This window comes from Geotrypetes seraphini, chromosome 1, assembly GCF_902459505.1.
Source record: "Geotrypetes seraphini chromosome 1, aGeoSer1.1, whole genome shotgun sequence".
In the NCBI taxonomy this organism is placed as follows: domain Eukaryota; kingdom Metazoa; phylum Chordata; class Amphibia; order Gymnophiona; family Dermophiidae; genus Geotrypetes; species Geotrypetes seraphini.
The window spans coordinates 468720512-468741427 of record NC_047084.1 but is presented as its reverse complement, the minus strand read 5'-3'; the positions used below and the strand labels follow the sequence as shown (position 1 = coordinate 468741427).

General features: G+C 41.4%; 1 protein-coding gene across 1 annotated transcript; it reads left to right on the top strand.

Annotated features, from left to right (window-relative positions):
- Positions 1–16892: 16892 nt before the first annotated feature.
- On the top strand, positions 16893–17843 carry LOC117368500 (olfactory receptor 1019-like). Its single transcript, XM_033962232.1, has one exon. It carries the CDS (start codon positions 16893–16895, stop codon positions 17841–17843), a length of 951 nt encoding a protein of 316 aa, XP_033818123.1.
- Positions 17844–20916: the final 3073 nt, after the last annotated feature.

Below are 20916 nucleotides of genomic sequence, written 5' to 3'. Positions count from 1 at the left end.
CACACTGAGGACACTTACACCACGGTGGTAAAATGGCCCCATTTTCCATATTTTCTATTAATGGCCATGCGCTAATTCCTCTTTAGCGCTTGGCCATTAACATGTGAGCACTTACCGATGCCTATTTTCTAGGCAGTTGGTGTGAGGCTATTTTATTTTTTTTTTAGCACATATCAATCACAAATCTACTGTGGAATGGCTGAGCGCACCCCCACTGTAGCGATCTTTTTAACCTGTGATAAGCATGTGTTACTAAGGGCTCCTTTTATCAAGCCGCGCTAGCAGGGTTAACGCGCGTGATTTTTTATCACGTGTTAACCCCCATGTTGGCCAACAACTACCTGCTCAAGAGGAGACTGTAACGGCTAGCACATCCGGCGATTTAGCGTGCGCTATTACACGTGTTAAACTGCTAGCGCAGCTTGATAAAAGGAGCCCTAAGCGCTTACTGCAGTCTAGGGACAAATGCTTGAGTACCTAATAAATTCATGTAAAACCATTCTGTGCTCCTCGGGGAGAATGGTATAGAAAATTGAATGAATGAATGAATGAATAAATAAATAAATAGTAAAAGGGTCCCTTTAGGGGCTCCTATTACAAAGCCGCTCCTTTTATTGCCAGTCATGGCGGTATTAGCTCTGACGCTCATAGGCATTCTATGAGTGTCAAAGCTAATATCGCCACGGCTAGCAATAAAAAAAACTAACACGGCTTCGTAAAAGGAGCCCTAAGTTGATGCAAGGAAGTTTTTTTCTGACCAGTGATTCGTAAAATACAGCCCCCAGCTATGAGCACTTTGGGTTGAAGCACAGCAGAGTACCTGAAGTTTTTTCCTTCTCTCTCTGAAAATTACAGTGGAAAAAAAATTAACATCGGTGTATGCAACCAGGCTCTGATTTTTGATGCTATGCAAGTTTATTGAGTCTTTGGCAAATTTCTGATCTAATTATTTTACTAGCAACTCATGCTATTTTAACACAAGTGCCATTTTAGGCACTGGGACCTAGTTACTAATAATCCTGCTTATGCCACATCAATAACATCCCCTCTAAGGGATATAGTTGTCATCCTCCATACTTAACTTGCCCTCTGATTTCTCCTGAAAAACTTTTGCTTAGAGACACCTGTATTAGAGACACTAATTTGGGCAGAAACGTTTTTGCATTGACTACCGTATTTCATTTAAAACTAATAATGATTTTAGTGCCACTCAAGCAATAAGACAGTATTTAAATCCAGACTAAAAACACACCTTTCCGAGGCTGCTTTTAACTCCTAACCCCCACTCACTTATAAAGTAATCAAGCCTGAAAAACTCCCTAATCCCCTACTTGTCCTTTTTGTCTGTTTGATTAGATTGTAAGCTCTACTGAGCAGGGACTGTCTCTTGAATTTTTTTTACTGTTCAGTGTTGCATATGTCTAGCGGTGTTATATAAATGATTAATACAGTAGTAGTTAACATGACTACTGTTAATCCCAGTAATTAGTATCCAGTTCTCATTACAAGAGGGAAAATGATAAGATAGGCTATCATTCAGACTTGTTATTTTACTATTAATATGGGCTATTAGTAACAGGTCTCAATGTGCAAAATAGGACTTGTGCTAAAATGGCATGAGTTAGTAGAACACAATACCTATACCCCTAAATTAATATTGTATTATCACCCAGAAATGTGCTCCTGTGTTGCCCTTTCATTACATCATAAATAAAATAGTATTTGTTCACAAAATGGATGATGTATTCATTGTACATAACTGTATTTCCTTTTATAAAAACTGAGGCTTCTGTGATGGTATGTTTGTTCATGTTGTTTTTTCTTTAATCTTTGATGCAGCAAATGCTGGCTGAGCAATATATAAAAATATAGAAACAAAGAAAATGAAGCCAGATAAAGGCTACTCCTATCTAGTCTGCCTAACTATGTCATCTACTATCCCCTCCTCATTCCTAGAGATCCAATGTACTTGTCCCAAACTTTCTTTAATTCAGATATATTTTTTGGCTCCACTACCTCCACCAGGTGGCTGTTCCAAGCATTCACAACCATTTCTATGAAAAAGCATTTTCTGAAGCTACTTCTGAATCTATCCTATTTCACATCTGCGGGGAGGGGGAGGGACACCAAGAAACAGCTTGGGCAGTTATGCATAACTACTAGGCATGCTTCTGGCCTTCTCATGCCCCTAGAAGCTTTAAACAACAGAAATTGCACGAGCATTTCTAGAATCAGGATCGGCTCAACCTATGTACCAGGTAAGGCCCTGGCCCAGGGCACTGGTGATAAAGGGTTCCAGAATCCCAGTCTACATCTCTCCCTTCCCTCCCCTAAGCAGAGTGGAAGGGGGAATGGGGGACTGGGTTGTGGGTGGGTTGTGAGAATAGCTGCCTGCTGTCCATGGATAACACCTGTTATGATAAGTAACTGTGCTCTATCCCAGGACAAGCAGGCAGCATATTTTCAACATATGGGTGACCTCCAAGCTAACCAGAATGGGATGGTGGGAGTGTTGGCAATTCAGGAGAATAAATTTGGTAATACTGCCTGGCCAAAGTGGCTTTCCTGTCTGGAAAAAGAATCCAGACAATAATGAGAGGTGAATGTATGAACCGAGGGCCAAGTGGCAGCTTTGCAGATTTCATCAATAAGAGTAGATCTAAGGAAAGCTACAGATGCCGCCATGGCTCTAAATTTATGGGCTGTGACTCGACCCTCTAGATGCATAAAAGAATTAGATGAAAGCAGCCAACCAGTTGGAGATGGTTCGCTTTGACACTGGATGTCCCACCTTGTTTGGATCGAAAGAGATAAAAAGTTGAGGAGAAGATCTATGTGGCTTAGTCCTTTGTAAGTAGAAAGCTAAAGCATGCTTGCAGTCCAAAGTATGATGAGCTGTTTCTCCAGGGTGAGAATGAAGCTTTGGAAAAAACACTGGAAGTACAATGGATTAATTTAGATGAAATTCTGAAACAACTGTTGGTAAGAATTTAGGAATCCGTCATGAGGACCTTCTGATGAGGGGGCATTTGAAACAGTAAATCTCTGGAAAGATTGGAAGAGAGCATCCACCAGTGGAGAGACTGTTTCAACGAAGGAGTCACTGTAATGTGCTGAGAGAGTGGGTAGTAAGCCTGAGCCCACTAAGATGCCAGGACCCACTGAAGAATTCTAAGGTAGTCTGGCAAAATGAGTCAGGTGAACTGTAAAGGCCATGTGACTGAGGAGAATCATCATGTGTCTCGCTGAGATTGAAGTGAGGGATGATACTTTGTGACAAAGGCAAACAAGAGCATCCTGACATTGTTGAGGAAGGAATGATCTGAACTGCACAGTATCCAGTACAGCTCCAATGAACTGTAGAGTCTGAGAGGGCTGGAGCTGGAACTTTGGAAAGTTGATTTCAAACCCTAGACTTTGGAGGAACCAAGTAGTTTGTTAAGTTACTACAACAACCCCTTGAGATGTTGAGTCCTTGATGAGCCAGTCGTCCAGGTACGGAAAAACCTGAATACCATGGTTGCGCAGAGCTGCTGCCACTACCAATAGGCACTTGGTGAACAATCTGGGAGATGATGCCAGGCCAAAGGGAAGCACTCTGTACTGAAAATAATGATTTCCCACCTGAAATCTGAGGAACATGCGAGAGGCTGGATGAATGGGAATGTGAGTATAAGCCTCTTTGAGATCCAGAGAGCATAACCACTCGTTCTGATCTAGAAGGGGATATAAGGATGCGAGGGACAGCATCCAAAATTTTTCTCTAACAAGGAATTTGTTGAGAGCTCTGAGGTCCAAGATAGGTTGCAGATCCCCCGTCTTCTTTGGAACAAGGAAGTAAAGGGAGTAAAACCCCCTGCTCTGCTGTTCCAAGGGAACTTCCTCGATGGCACGGAGACAAAGCAGAGCTTGAGCTTCCTGAAGAAGAAGGGTGGTCTGCGATGGGTTAGAAGGATACTCTCTTGGTGGAAGATATGGAGGAATCTGCATGAAATGAAGAGAGTAACCCTCTCTGAGTATCGAGAGAACTCAGAGGTCGGATGTGATGAGTTTCCATCGTTGGTAAAAATGATGGAGAAAACCCCCAATGGGAAGAGGGAAGGACAGAGGCAGAATGATTGAGGTTATACTCTGTGTTAGCTGGTCAAAAAGACTGAGAGGCCTTGGGTGCAGCAGGCGTCTGAGGTTTTTTTGTCTTTGTTGCTGCTGTTGTTTCTTAGGAGGCACCCTCGAATAAGGAGCTTCCTTCTAAGGAAAACGCCTGTGGTAGGATGAAACAGGCCTATAGCCCTTGGCCGTAGAAGGTTTTGGCTTTGGTCTAATTATGGAAGCAAAGGACTTAATTTCCAATAAACACTTGGTAGCTGCCTTGATAGAGTCATCAAACAATTCATTGCCCTGACATGGGATGTTAGCAAGTTGATCTTGGAGATTTGGATCCATGTCTACAGTACGAAGCCAAGCAAAGTGACGCATGGCCACCAAAAAGGCGATGTCTCTAGAGGAAAGTTCAAATGCATCATAAGCTGATTGAACAAGATGCATGCGAAGCTGACCCAGAGTGTTGTACAGTTGTTGAAACTCTGGAAGGTGATGTTGCAGAAGATATTTGAAAAAATCAGGCATGGTGTTAACCAAATGCTTGAGATAAACTTGTAGTTCAAAACTCGAGTGAATTTTGATACAAGCGACGACCAAACTTGTTCATAGTCCTGCCTTCTCTTCCAGGCAGGACGATGGTATAAACCTTGGAAGGATTGGTTCTCTTTAAAGAAGACTCCACGAGAAGAGACTGATGGGATAATTGAGATTTCTCAAATCCCTTACAATGAATCATCCTGTAGCGAGATTCCAACTTCGCTGGCACAGCGGGAATGGAATATGGTGTCTCAAGATTTCTTTTGAAAGTTTGAGAAAGAAGACCATTTATGGGTAATTTGAGAGGTGAGGCATACCCATTTCTTCCAAATGCTCCTTAGAGTATTTTGAGTCAGATTCCAATGAGAGATTGAGATCTTTACTCATTTGACAGAGAAACTTAGTAAATGATACCTGATCTGAAGAAGGATGACCTCGTGAAGGTAAAATTGCCTCCAAAATATTTAAATATCAAAGGATTCCAGTACTTAATATTCACTTTTAATTTTTCAAGTAAGATCTTCAGAAGTGCCTCTAAAGGGCTCTTAGTCATGCTCCATAAGATACTGTGCATTCAAATCATCATTTGATCTGCTAACTTCAGCTTTTTGTAAACGTATACTTATTTTCTCATTAGTATAAAATTTCACTTGAAAGAATTAGAAAAAATTATTGAATAACTTAGCTTATGTAGCTCTTTAGCTCAGCATCGGGTGGGGACACAGTTCTCAGACATGTTTCACCTGAGGGCTTTATCAAGTAAGTCCCCCCCCCTTACTTGCCATCCCGACTGTGTTTTTCCAAAGATCTTTCTTTGACTAATCTGATCTGCATGTCTTTTAATACTCTGTTTTTTCAAGATTACCTGGGAGCTAATAGAGGCACAGTCCAAATGCACCATAGATATAGCTTTTTTTTAACGTTTTTTTAAGGTTAGAGTCCATGGTAACTATAGCTTTCCACAGGTCGTCCATATTGACTTTTAATAGGCTTAACAATCTCCTCAAACTGTTCATTTAGAGTAGGTAAGGTCTCACCAGCTTCTGCGTTGGGTTCCGTTGGTCGGGAATTAGCAGGAGTCTTTCTCTCAAATACCTCACTGCTCACAGCTCCTCTGGGGCTTTCCAATCCTGTCTCCATTCGGGCAGATTGATTTGCCTCCTCCTCCACAGAGCACCCACTCCCAGGCTGGAGTACAGCCTTCTGATGTATCGGGCTTTAAGATAAAATCGGCGTTCCTCCCGAGGTCTGGGGTGTCTCTGGTAACCGGCGCATCATTCCAACGTTCAGCACTGTTTGCTTGAGATTTATGAAGCCACCGACTGCTGGAGGTCCTGGCCGCAAGGCTCCCTTTCTCTTCCACATAACAAAATCACACAGCCCTCAATAAGGCGGTGCACAAGGAAAGAGAACGATATTGAAGTAGCTGTCAAAGCAGGTAAATTAGATAGGAAGAGAGCTTTGAAACAGGGCCAACAAAGAGCTCTGCATTAAATTTCCACCCACATCGCCATTTTGAATCTCTTTAGTTAGGCTCGACTTGCTCATTTCTGATCTGAAGAAGAAGGTATTGCCTTTGAAAGCTAATCATTTTTTTTTTTTATTAATAAACTTTAAGCATGGACTAACACAGCTACCACTTCACAATATCTTTGTCAAATCTGCAAATAGCTTCAACTACTTTTTAGTCTTTGAAACATCTGTAGATGGAACCAGTTCCATTTTTCTGTCTTTCATTAAGAGAGATTCATTCCTGCCATCTGAATACAAAGGGGTCAGTAGTGAATTGGGATTTAAGCAGGCAGAAGAGGAAGGCTGTGGCAGCTTTCTATTTTCTTCAGAGGGGGTGGGAGGGTGCAAGATCTATGTTTTTTATGTGGGACCTGAATGCCATGGAGGTGTGGACTATGGGATAATAGGTAAGGGAAGGAGAGATTTTTTGGTTAGTGGTGAGGCTGGAGGCAAAACTTGTGCACCCCAACCAAAAATATGTTAAGCTGCCTCTTAGTGACACTATCCAATTAATGCTGGGGCAATCAGAGAAAGGGATGTTCAAAGCTAGCTGTGGAAGTAAGACTGGTTGCAGTCAGTCTTACTTACAAGACTGCTCAGCCTTCAGTGTTCAAAAGGGTTCTTGGGGGCTTCTTCCAACTGTTGTAATGAGAACCCTATGCAAATGCATTACAAGGAGCTCATTAGTATTAAAAGGAACACTCCTTGTAATGCTCATTGGAAAACGCCTACCTCTTATCAGGTAACATTTTCAGGCAAGTCTGGAGCTGCCAGTATCTGTTTGTGCATCTTTTATGTCAGTATATATAGAAACATGATGGCAGATAAAGGTCAAATGGCCCATCCCATTTTCCCATCCACAGCATCCACTATCTCCTCCTCTCCCTATGAGATCCCACACACTTGTCCCACACTTTCTTGAATTCAGACATAGTTTTTGTCTCCACCACCTCCACAGAGATACATCTACCACTCTTTCAATAAAAAAAGTATTTCATTAGATTGCTCCTGAAACTATGACCTCTTAACTTCATCTTATGCCAGAGTTTTCCTTCATTTGAAAAAGGTTCACCTCCTTGTACATTAATACCACAGAGATATTTAAACGTCTTTATCATATCTCCTCTCTTCTACCTTTCTTCCAGAGTATACATATTGAAGTCTCTAATTAATTTTGTAGCAGCACTCTGGACCAACTCCATCATATTTATATCTTTTTGAAGGTATAGTCTCCAAAATTATAATAATTATAATGATAATAATAACTTTATTCTTATATACCGCCATACCCAGTGAGTTCTAGGCGGTTCACAATGATTAAACATAGTTACATGCAGTTAAGTATTAATTGAACAGATTTACATTGGTTAGACATAGTTACATGCATAGATACATGCGGTTCACATTAATTAAACATAGTTACATGCAGTTAAGTATTAATTGAACAGGTTGGGTGGCAGGATAGGGTGAATCGGGGGTGGGGGGGGCGTGAATAAGAAAAAGGGGGGGTTCTTTAAGGAGGGGGCAATTGAGTGTCGTGGCGTTGGAAGAGGTGTGTTTTGAGTAATTTTCTGAAGCTGAGGTATGTTGGAGCCTCGAGGATTAATTGGGCTATCCATGGGTTTAGTTTGGCGGCCTGGACGGCGAAGGTTTTGTCGAAGAATTTATTGGAGTGACAGAGTTTTAGGGAGGGGAAAGCAAATAGCTGGATTCTGCGGGAGTTCTTGTTTCTGTGATTCAGGATGAAGTGTGGGTTGATGTAGTTTGGGGCTAGGCCGAATACTGTTTTGTAACAGAAACAGGCAAATTTAAATAGGACTCTGGATTCCAATGGTAGCCAATGAAGTTTGTGGTAAAAAGGGGTAATATGTTCCCATTTTTTCAGGCCAAATATAAGGCAGACAGCGGTGTTCTGGATCATTCTGAGTCTTCTGATAGTTTTCTTCGTGGAGCTCAGGTAAATGATATTACAGTAGTCTAGTATGCTGAGAATGGAGGATTGCACTAGCAGGCGGAATGACGTGTCATCGAAATATTTTTTTATGGTGCGTATTTTCCAGAGCACCGAGATGCTTTTCCTAACTGTGATGTCGGTGTGCTTCTCCAGGGTTAGGTGTTTGTCCAGTGTGACTCCTAGTATTTTTAGGGTTTGTTCAAGGGGAAAGGTCGATCCTTTTACTTGAACTGTGGTGTCTATGATTTTGTCTTTGGGGCTAGCCAGGAAGAATTTTGTTTTGTCGGGGTTTAGTTTTAATCTGTAGGATTGCATCCAAAGTTCTATCTGATTGAGTGTATTTGAAAGGGAGGTGAGGAATTCTGGTGTGAAACTGGATAGCGGGATGACTATTGTGATATCATCGGCATAGATGAAGAATTTGAGCTTGAGGCAATGCAGAAGATTACCCAGGGAGGTAAGGTAGACATTAAACAGGGTGGGGGACAGGGGGGAGCCCTGCGGAACCCCATAGGAGTTATCCCAGCTGTATGAAAAGGAGTCATTCTTAAATACTCGGTATGATCTGTTTCTTAGGAATCCCTGGAACCAGTTGAGGACCTGGCCGGAGATGCCGATGAATGCAAGGCAGTCTAAGAGAATGTTGTGGTCGACTAAGTCAAAAGCACTGCTCTGATCGAGTTGCACGATCAATGCGCTGGAGCCCTGGCTAAAGAGTGTGTGTAAGTTGTCTAGTAAAGAGGCTATGATGGTTTCGGTACTGTGGTCGGAGCGGAAACCTGATTGATTGTCATTTAGGATGTTGAATTTTTCCAGATATGTGGTTAGCTCGGTATTTACCACCCCTTCAGTTATTTTGGTGAATAGTGTGATACTTGCAATTGGTCTGTAATTAGACGGTGAATTGGGTGTAATCCAAATAGGGCCTCATCAGAGACTTAAACAATGGCACTATTACCTCCTTTTTCCTACTGGCCATACCTCTCTCTATGAACCCAAGCATCCTCCTGGCTTTGACCTTTTTATCCCTGTTTTGCCAACTTGAGATCATCAGATACAACTCCCGCAATTCCCACGGGAGTCAGAGACACGCACACGCACACACGCGCACACACACACTCTCGATTTAAGGTCCTGCGATTCATGATTTTTTATTTGAAAAGTAAATGAATAAATCTTTAACATTGTGTTTCATCTGGTTCGGTTGTAGTGTGCGGTGCCGCCGACAGACAGACACAGAGAGACAGTCAGACACAGAGGATTTAAGGTACTGTGATTCGTGATTATTTTTTGAGAAAAGTAAATGAATAAATCTTTAACGTTGTGTTTCCACTGGTGGTACACAGAAGTACTTCATCCCTATACTATACTGTCCCCTTGGATTTTTGCAGACCACGTGCATGACCCTGCACTTTTAGTACTATATCTTAGTTGCTAATTTCTGGACCATTCTTCAAGCTTTGCTAGATCCCTCCTCATGTTATCCATACCGTCCATGGTATCTACTCTATTACTCATCCACAAAAATACCAGACAGTCCTTCTGCAATACCACTCACAAAGATGTTAAGAAGAGCCAGTCCAAGGACAGATCCCTGCGGCACTCTACTATCCCGCTCCATATTATTCTCTCTTTATCCCGCACCTATGGTCAGAATGCAGCTGTTAGATGCAGGGCACGCACAACATCTGCAACCATATCACTGTGAAACAAATAAAACACAAAAATGAATTGCTCATCAGCTCCAGTGAACAGGAGCTGTACTGGGCCTGCACAGAAGAGCTATGCACAAGCGCCTGGCAAAGTTTCTTCTTCTTTTACTGGACTACTCAGCAGAAATAGTTTCATATGATTGCATGTTATTTGTGATGAGCATGCCTCATATAATCAAAATTGCTCCCAACCCAGTATTTTTATTGAGTTGCCAGAGCTTTGTGCATCCTGCCCTAGGTCTACAAGGCTGGGGATACTGGGAGGAAGCATTCAGTTTCCCAGAGGACTCCTCCCTTATGCTGCTGGCACTAGCGCCAGAGTTCCAATTGGTCCCCACTGCCTTTTCTGCCTCTTGGAAGTCTGTCCACTTGGTGTTGTCATTGGCTGATGTTCTTCATGACCTAGAATGTGGCACCATGTGAGGGATCTGCTCCCCCCTCCCCCCCTCCCCCCGGTCTAGTACACTGTCTGGTAACCGGGCCCATGTAGCTGGGGATTTTCCTACCCCAGCAGTCACTGTAGTAGAAGCTAAATATGGTGCAGGTGCATTGGCCTGTGTGGCCTACACAGCTATAGTCAAGACCTGCACATTGCGGTGCAGACCCAGGAACTGGCACCAGATATTTTTGGAGGCCTGGCAGCTCTCCTCCAACATGCAGTGCAGCTATTCTCCAGTTTCTCACTGCACCTCCACCCTGTGATGCAGCAGCTGTACCTTCTGCTGGTCGTAATTTGCTAGTTGGACATTTTATGCAAGCAGTGTCTGGGTGAGGCAGAGCACCTTGTGCCTGTGGTGGGGACCCCTCTGAGTGGTGTGTGGCCCCTCATCAGGCTCATTATCCAAGCAATTTTAAAATATATATAGATATACTTCATTGTATTTTTCTTATTTAGGTATTTGATCATAAATTTACTTTAACTATTGCTTAAAAACTTTGACTAGTTCTTTGAACAAAACAGTTTTTCAGAGACTACTGGGGATTCCTTTCCTTGAGAGCTTCGAGGACTCCCAAGGATGAACTTTACTCTAGAGGGAAGATTAGAGAAATCCAGAAAGTCAATCAGCAGCTTCTTAAACCCTCTGAATCTGGGAAAGGAAAGGTTTTGTATGATAAAGCATCTGTAGGATATTTGGGTATCGTATGAAAATCAAGCAGAGTTTGGAAATGTTTCTAGGAGGATTTATGAAACGGAACTTTTCATACAGATTTGTACTGGTAAATCTTTATAACTGAAGAGAGAGGTAAGAGAGGTTGTTTGATATTGGAATAATAGATGGTGCTGCAGGATAAGATAAAGAGGCATTGGATATCTGTATTTGTCTGAATTTTTTAGAACTAGAATAGTGGTGGGAAGGAAGTTTTATGAATTTCTTTGGTGGAACCACAGGAGCCACAGGTGTACAGTGAGAATAATATCTTAAAAACTAGATGTGAGAAAGTTTAGAGAGGAGTCATGTCTTTGCTTGACTGAAGCCAGGACTCCGAGGACTTGCTACTCAGTGGCAGCTAACCATGTTTTCTTTTTCACCAAAGTGTTAAGTGTTAAATAATGCACCTGGATTTATAAGATCCACACCGATTCTGATGCATGAGTCATCTTTCTTTCTTTTTAATTTGGTCTGTTTCCTACAAATAATTTTATGCATAAAACACACATATAGAGTTGACGGTGAAGTTAAGGGCAGACTTGGGGGCAGCATAGGTTACAGGTAGAACATGAAATTAAGCTCTTCTGAATATAGCTTAAGCCAACTAAATAAAAGATCTACTTTATATGCATGAATAGTGACAAAATTACTGTTTACATGGATGAAGGGCTCCTTTTACTAAGCTGCGTTAGCATTTTTAGCGTGTGCTAATCCCCACACTATGCAGAGAATCTAACGCCAGCTAAATGGAGGCATTAGCGTCTAGTGCGCATGGCAATTTATCATGTGCTAAGCACGCGCTAAAACCGCTAGCGCAGTTTAGTAAAAGGAGCCCTAAGTTAGTTCAATGAAAAAGATATCACATTCTTTTTGTTTGCTTTTATCATTTGTTTCCATGTTTTAAAATAAACTAATGGGCAGTCACACTATTTTAGCCATGCATATTGAGTGTAGCAATTTAAATGAATGGAACCACTGAATATGAACATAAAGATAAGAGCTAGTGGTACAGAAAGAAATAATTTATAAAATAATACACATCTCCCTCATTATTCGCGGGGGATAGGGCAGAGCCGGACCGCGAATAGGGAAATACCGTGAATATTTGGCTCTGACCCACCCTCGCCTCCCTCCCGCTTTCCCCCAGCATCCCGGCCTTATCTGGTGGTCTAGCGGGCTTTCGGGGCAGGAGCAATCTTCCTACGCTCCTGCCCCGTGTAAATCGCCAATAGGAAATGGCTGTGGGGAGTTCCCGTCGTAGTCTCGAGAGCGCTGACATCAGGGAAGACTTCTGGTCAGTTGTGTGCTGCAGCAGGGCAGGTAGGAAAAAGAAGACGAGCCCGCGGCTCGAGCTCCATTTTACTGGTAATTTGCTTGTAGATGAGGGCTGGGAGACGAAACTCAAAAGGGGGGGAGGGAGTGCATTTTTGGCTTAAGGCATGAATTTGGGAGAGAGGATGGAGGAAGGGAGGTAAAGAGGTTGGAGAGGGAGTGCATTTTGGACACAAGGTATGAACTTGGGAAAGAGAATGGAGGAAGGGAGGGAAAGAGATGCTGAAGTGGTGGAGGGAGTACATTTTTGGACACAAGGCATGAACTTGGGAAAGAAGATGGAGGAAGGGAGGGAAAGAGATGCTGAGGTAGAGGAGGAAGTGCGTTTTTAGACACAAGGCATGAACTTGGGAAAGAGGAGGGAAGAAGGGAGGGAAAGAAATGTTAAGGTGGGGGAGAGAGTGCGTTTTTGGACACAGAAGACATGGACTAGGGAGAGAGGAAGGGAGGGAAAGAGATGGTTGTGTACCCGGGAATGGAAGAAAGGAAAATTTTTGGTCATAGGGAGGGAATGAGGTACAGATAAGAGGGAGAAATATTGTGGTGGAAAGGGAACAGTGGGACAGATTGAAATGGATGCAAGAGGGTGGAATGTTGGACATAGTGGTGAAGGAAATGAAGGGAGAGATATGGCATGGTGTTGGAGAGGGGTGATAGAAGGAGAAATGTTGGGCATGGGGCTGGTGGGCAGGCACGAAAGATGAGAAAGGGATAAATGCTGGACCATGGTAGGAGGAACCAATGGACAGCAACAGAATAATTTACAGAAGATGGGAAAGCGGAAAAAATAAACTGGGACCAACTTTATGGAAAAATATTGACTAAAATATGTTAGCTTTGGGAAATGTATATAGCAGATGTCTTTGTATTGTGTTCAAAAGAAAAGGAAATGCATTTCTGGTTTTATTTCTATAGTGTTGAAGTACTTGCTGATCCTTGCTGTGACTGGTGGGGATCCCCAAGCACCGCCAGCAGAGGACCTCCTCTAGAGACAGCCAGAACTCCCCTCCACCAAGCACAGCAGTCACTGGCAGCATCCATGAGCCACTGAGGTGCCAGCATCTGTGACTCAGGGACGCTACTGCTGCCTGCCAAACTTGGCAAAAGGGACCCCCGGCCAACTACAAAGGAAGTCCTCAGCTGACAGCTTGGGGGTTCTCATCAACTGAGTATTTATATTTTATATTTATATTAGAAGCTCTGGTAGAAATCCATTTACAAAGTATGTATTCTTCCCAATTAATATTTCCAAATTAATAAAGTCTCTTTGCTTATTTGTAAATGGGTCTCTACCAAAGCCTTTAATTCAGTAGCATAATTAAATTAAATAACTATTTCTGAAGTTTATAGGGATGGGCGGGGATGGAAGGGATTCCTCGCAGGGACGGAAGGGATTCCTCGCAGGGAAGGGTGGGATTCCTCACGGGGGACAGGTGAGGATGGGTGGGATTTTGGTGGGTACAGGTGGGATTTCTGTCCCCGCGCAGCACTCTATTCTGGAGTTCATGCCACACAAGACAACCATAACTGGGGAGAGTTATGTCAACACAATGATCACTTTACAAGAGTCAATGAAGGAGAAAAGATGAGCAAAACTCACATCAGGCATACAACTTCTTCATGATAATTTGCTGGTGCACATGTTATGATAATCACAGGCTGCCATCCTAGAACGTGGGTTTCAGTAGCTGAACCATCCACCCTACAGTCCTGACCTGCCTCCCTGAATTATTTCCTGTTCTGAGTTTTGAAGAACTCTCATCATGGACAGCAGTTTTCAAGTGATGAAGACGTCAAGGAAGCTGTGACGTCCTGGTTTGAATGTCAAACAGAATTATTTTCAAAGGAGTTAGTCTTTGCAGGAAAAGTGGATGAAGTGTATGGAGCTATCAGGGGACTATATTGAAAATTATAACAAAAATTTTTTGAAAACTCTTTTCCTTCCTAGTGAGGTAGATAAATTATTGAATACCCCTCATATCTCTATCTTTGGTTCCCAGCTTCCTTCCTGCTATGGTCATCGCCTTGTCATGTTGTTAACTGCCTTGAACTACCAGGGCTTGTATTCGATGACCACTTCGCCTATTGCCCAGCACTTCTTGTTGTAAACCGCCTCAAACTTTCATGGCTTTGGTGGTATATAAGAATAAAATTATTATTATTATTATTATTATATTGTGTATTATTCTACATGACTAAAAGCTGATATATGTAAATGGAGATCCTAAAATGAGTGCTTTAAGCATTTAAATTCTTTGTAAAGTGCTAATATAACTTGCAAAAGTCTTTTATACCTTACAGACATGGACATTTACACCAGCTCTCAAACCCCATTTGAGTAGGTGTACAGTCCTGTGCCAGATTATTCAAATATTCAAGTAGATTAGCATATTTTATCATCAATATATGTACTGTCTATTAGTAAAGAATGTGCCATCATGTTATAATGTGTGCTTTGTTTGGTCAGTACAAAATTACCTCCATAATGTGTGAATGTCATAACTCTACATATAGCTGCATCAGTGAGCACATTCCACTAGGGAGATCCACAGTTGTAGTATACAAAAAAAAAATCAGCCTTGTCAAATCTTGTCTCCACAAGGCTTATTTTGGTCCACTTGGTATGTATTACTCATGTGTCAAATTTTAGATTGATTAGATAATATTTAGAGGTCACACCAGCATGCACAGTTTGCATGTGAGTTGTGTATATAGATAATTGTGATATGCACCCGAAAACTGGCTCCTTGGAAAGTCAGTCTGTCAGCTGTCAATTGCTAGACTGCCATGTGGACTGGATGTTCTTCACTGGTTAATTTTCATTACTATGATGAAAGAAAACCTTTACTAGAAAGCTTTACCAGAAAGCTATAAGTTGGCGCATGAGTCAGTGATGGCTGTATGGGATTGAGTCAGGATACCAACACAACACATAGACTCTTGTATTAGGAAGTTGAAGAAATTACACGAATAAAACTGTTGCAAACAAAGCGCTCACAACCATTTCCATCTATGGTTTCTGTCCAAACACCTAGCAGCACCTGCCTTTTTTAATGACAGAATCATACCAAAATAAAGCTGCAAATGGTGCAAAATTTACAGTGTCCACCATTGCCAGACATTCCATGATGTCTCATGCATACAGATGAAATGGAACCTGTGACCTTTGAAAGTCTTGTAACACAGAGAACACAGTCATTTTTTGATCTCCTGATTGAAGGAGGATCAGCAAATGTGAAAATGTTCCTGAAGAAACATCCTAATGAGTGGATTGATGATCCAATTTTTAAGAAACTTTGGAATCGGGCATCCAATCTGACTGTTGTTAATGATGCAGCAGAATGAGGGATAAGCCTCATTGAAAAATACAACGATATTTTGACAAAACATGAAGAACAGAAGCTAGTGACCAGCCACTGAAAGAAGTTTCCTTCTGCATAAAAGGTGGCTTTTAAGTCATAGACCATTCATTATTTGTTGACTGCACAAGAATTACAACATACTGTTAAGCTTAGCAGTAGTTATAAAAAAAAAAACAGCGAGTTGGGGCAACCCCTAAACTTTGTTTTAAGGAAAATTTTGTGTATTTTTCAATTTTTATAAAGGAATAAAATTAGCCTTCTGGACAAACAAAATGTGTTAATTAATTCTTTGGATCTCCCTAACACTTCACTTATACTCAGTGCTGTCATTTTTCCACTCACCAGTGTTAAATATAGACATTGTAAATGGCACTCAGAATCCATCACCAATAAATATCAGTACTGAACAGTTTTCTATAATGGACATTCAGGGATTGGTACCCTTTATAGAGTAACGCACAGTCCTGGGATCCATGCTCAACTTTGAGTACAAGGAGCTTCAACAATTGAAACCAGGTATAAATCCCGGCCCGGAAATTGAATGCAGATTCGCACTATAACACTGCACATTTTAAGAGAACCTTTCTGCAGATCCACATGAAAACAGATGCTATTCCATAAGAAGGCAAAAATTAAGCTAACTCATAGTCACCTGTATCATCATTGGTGTCCCATATTTTTTCAACAACCAGATCAATATTTCATACAAAAACTTAGCCTTGTGCAACTGCTCCACTGGACCACTGGATTGATGTAAATGGGAGAAGCTACCTACATAAAATTGAAACCTCAAATTCTCCCATTCAAGTCTTCACCCTGAAATGTCTACTTTTTGATTAGGTGAAATATGTCTACATAGTGAAACAAGTCTAATGTATTTAGCTGTTCTGATAGGGCAGTTTGACCTACTACTTTGACCTATCTAGCTTTTGTTAGATTGGCTAGTTCATTCTGAAAACTGCATATAATGTATGATTGTTGGACATGTGTGATAGGGTATGCTTAATTTTATTATCTTTATCAGATAAGAAAATGTAACAAATATATAAATATATTTTTCTTTCTCATTTTATTCTGAAATTTCCATGTTTTCTTCTAATTTTTTCTTCAGCTGTTGGAGTATTATTTCACCTGTGACCCCCTTGAAAAGAGGTCTCTCCATGTTACAGCCATCTTGACTCATTTCTCTTTGGTAAAAGTTTTCTTAGATTTCCATAGTAAGGGGCTGAAAATGGAATGGAGGAATGAGACACCTATTACTGAATTTCTTCTCCAGGGACCTACTGATCATGAAGAATTAAATGATTTTCTCTTTTTTATATTCCTGGTCATGTACTTGATCAATCTACTGGGGAATGGGACCATGATCTCAGTTATTAGTGGGAATTCCCAATTCCATACACCCATGTATTTATTTCTCTGTATCTTGTCTTTTGTGGACTTGTGTCTCAGTTCAGTTACTGTCCCCAAAATGTTAAGCAACCTCATCTCTGGCAAGAAAACCATCTCTTTCTACAATTGCTTTACCCAACTCTATTTCTTCATTGCTTTTACTATAGAAGAATGTATGCTTCTGTCTATTATGGCATATGACCGTTATGTTGCCATATGTAATCCTCTACATTATATCTCAATCATGAACAAGAAGGTATGTCTCACCATGTTGTTAACTTCTTTCGTCATCAGCATTATGCATGCTTTCTTGCACACACTGTTGGCATTACGTCTTTCCTTCTGTAAGTCCAACAAAATCCAGCACTTCTTCTGTGATCTCGCACCACTGTTAAAGCTCTCTTGTACAGACACCTCCATCAATGAGCTGTTGATTTTTACAGAGGCCTCACTGCTAGTAATGGGGCCCTTCGTGATCATCCTGATCTCCTATGTCTATATCATCAAAACCATTCTGAAGATCCAATCAACTGGTGGAAGGCACAAGACCTTCTCCACCTGCTCTTCCCATTTCACTGTAGTTATACTCTTCTATGGGACAATAGCATTCATGTATTTCAGGCCCTCTTCCAGCTATTCATTGCAAAAGGACAAGATTGCCAGTGTGATGTACAATGTGCTATCCCCCATGCTTAACCCATTCATTTATAGCCTGAGGAACAAGGATGTTAAGATGGCTCTGAAGAAAGCTCTACAGCAAAAATTTACTTTTTCCAAAGGTAAACATTAATTAAAGAATATGAACATTTACAACAAGAAGAATTTTTTTCCCATATTGATTAGCTTCTACCTCTAAAATACTAGGATGGATACTGCAGTATAAAAATAAATGTTAGGGGTTTAAAAAATGGAACTTGGTTCAATGAGATATAGTCATAACATGCAGATTGAAAGGTTCAGAATTCTCTGAATTTATTCCAAAAATACAAGGATATAAACAGATATTAGATTATGGAGTGGGACAAGTTGATTGACACTTACATATCTCTTTAAAGCACACAGATGAGCTCAGGCTTAGGTCTCTTGTAGGAATATGCACAGAAAACATTTTTGATTCTTTTTCAGATCAATGTTAATGGATTTCTCAAATTTTGACTTTTTTAATGAATTGATACCAACATGCATGTAAATAATAATACAAAATATTTCTCATTTAAACTTGTTAATATTTTCCATCTTATTCTAGATGAACATTGGAAGTGTCTATAGGTTCACCCTGTATTTTTCTCTGCCTATCTGAATTCCCATGAAAATTTAATTGTTTTTATTTGGTTTAATTAGAGTGGTAATTGACCATACCATTAAAAGCTACATTTTTGGAGTATCATGCATTATGGCACTTAAGTCACGCTCCACTCATAGGAATCCCCTCTTAGCATTAGGTGCCATTAATCACCATACAATAGATATCTATCTTTTATAAAAACAGACAGGCACCTATTGTCCAAATTATTGATGATACTAAGGGTGTTTTGCCAATTAAGTTAGGCACTTAAAAGGCACCTAACTTTAAGCACCCTTTATAGAATTGGCTTCTTTGTAACTATACACATATATTGTATTTTAGTGTGTAGTTTGCAAGTAAGTTAAAACATGGATGACATTTGGACAAGGTGCACAATTATGTGCATAACTTACAGAATTCTTTCAGCTACTTGTATATCACTGGAACTTAGGCACATACAAGTACATCAGTATTATGGCATACTTTTCAAATGCTCTGACAAAGAGCTGATGCACTAACGGTTTGTCCCCAATGGGACTTTATTATTTTTCTGGCACTGCTCTAGAAAATTGTACAATACATTCTTATTTTTACAATCGTTAGCACTGACGCAGGTGGCTCAAACCCCGCCCACAGGAGGGGCCTATGGCTACTGGGCCTGTGGGCGGGATATTAGCCGCCTGGGTCAATCAGGCCCTAAGGCCAGTCATTCAACGAATAGCTGCCTGCTGGACGGATGGGCTTGGCACCCATCCGTCTGGCCAATGATTTTAAGTATGGGAGGATTGGGGGGGGGATCGAGGGGTCGGCGGGGGATGTCGCGGGTTGGCAGGGGGGTGATCGGGGCATCGGGGGATGATCGAGGGAGGGGGGGTGCATTGAGGGCAGGAGGGCCTGGGATCCCTCCTGCCTGTATTTTAGTGGGGATAGGGGTAGGGGGTTCACCTGGGAAGGAGAGGATGGGCTCCCTCCTGCCCAATCTTGTTGGGGGGTCAGGAGGGCTTGGGCTCCCTCCTGGCCCCATCATAATCAGAGGGGGAGGGGGGTTGAGGAATCACCGGGACAAGAGGGCTTGGGCTCCCTCTTGCCTCAATCGTAGTCGGGGGTTCAGGGAGTCACCGGGGCAAGAGGGCTTGGGCTCCCTTTTGCTCCGATCGTAGTTGGGTGTTTGGGAGTCGCCGGGGTAAGAGGGTTTGGGCTCCCTCTTGCTCTGATTGTTGTAGGGGGGGGGGGGATTCTGTAACCGGTGTTGTTTTTGACAGACACCGGTTACAGAAGCTTTTAGGCGAAGGACTGGCTCCTCCTTCGCCTAAAAACCCTGGTTTTGGGCGTTTGGGACTTAGGCTTTTTTTAGGTTGATGATATGGTGTAAGTTTAGACATAGTGGTGGTCTGGGCGTTTAAACGGCTGAACGCAGAGGCAGGACATTATAAAAAAAAAAACCTCCTTTGGGATGTTTTTTTTTATAATGGACATTTTCCCTGCTTCTCCTTTCAATGTTTAAGGCCTTATGCCAAAAAGGGACTTAGACTTTTTTTTTATTATGCCCCTCCACGCCTGTTTCTTTTTTATTTATATCTTTATAATTTTACATATCACAAAAAAAGTGATTTCAGGAAATAGAAAAACTATTAAGAGCAAAATGAAAGTCTATAATATACATTCAATCAGCAATATTCATCCAAAATTAACAAGAAACAAAGGATACAAGAAAAAAAATTCAAAGGAAAATTAAACAAAAAGCAAGTCATCTGGAAACATTTAATGCAGCCGATAACTTTCTCTTTTGCCTCTAAGAAATCAGTCAGTTGTTTTGGCTAAAAAAAAAAAAAAGGTACATTTTAAATCCAAAGGAAATTAAACATATACAGGGAAACCTTAACAAAAAGGAAGCATTTAGTTATATAAGCTACACCTGTTTACATAATTTATTTATTCAATTTTCTATACCGTTTTCCCAGGAGAGCTCAGAACGGTTTACAAGAGATTATTCAGGTACTCAAGCATTTTCCCTGTCTGTCCTGGTGGGCTCACAATCTATCTAATGTACCTGGGGTAATGGGGGGGGGGGAATTAATTGACTTGCCCAGGGTCATAAGGAGCAGCGTGAGTTTGAACCCACAACCCCAGGGTGCTGAGGCTGTAGCTTTAACCACTGCGCTACACTATGTTCAAAGTAACCAATTTACCACAGAAGGGATTAATGCATGACCCCATCTTATACCTTCAGTGGTCAGTGACCCCCCCCCTCCAACCCCCAAATATGTGAAAGAAAAAGTATACAGCAGCCTATATCACTTCCGATGTTATGGCCAGTCCTATTAAAGCAGCAAGCAGGTTTCTGGAGTAATCAAGAAGTCGGTACAATGGACTATAGAAAAGATAAGGCCCATATCCCACTGTAACTAGTACACTTGTGGTGAAACATTTGAGCCCTCTAAACCCCGCACAAAACCTACTCTGTCTATCTATCTATCTATCTATCTATCTATCTATCTATACTGTATATATTTGACTAAGGCAAAACAGGGGTAAATCAAAAAATGTAAACCCAGGTGTATAGTGCTATAAATAGATC

Coding starts and splice junctions, on each gene's coding strand:
- LOC117368500 (XM_033962232.1), top strand. CDS start 16,893: ATGGAATGGAGGAATGAGACACCTATTACTGAATTTCTTCTCCAGGGA.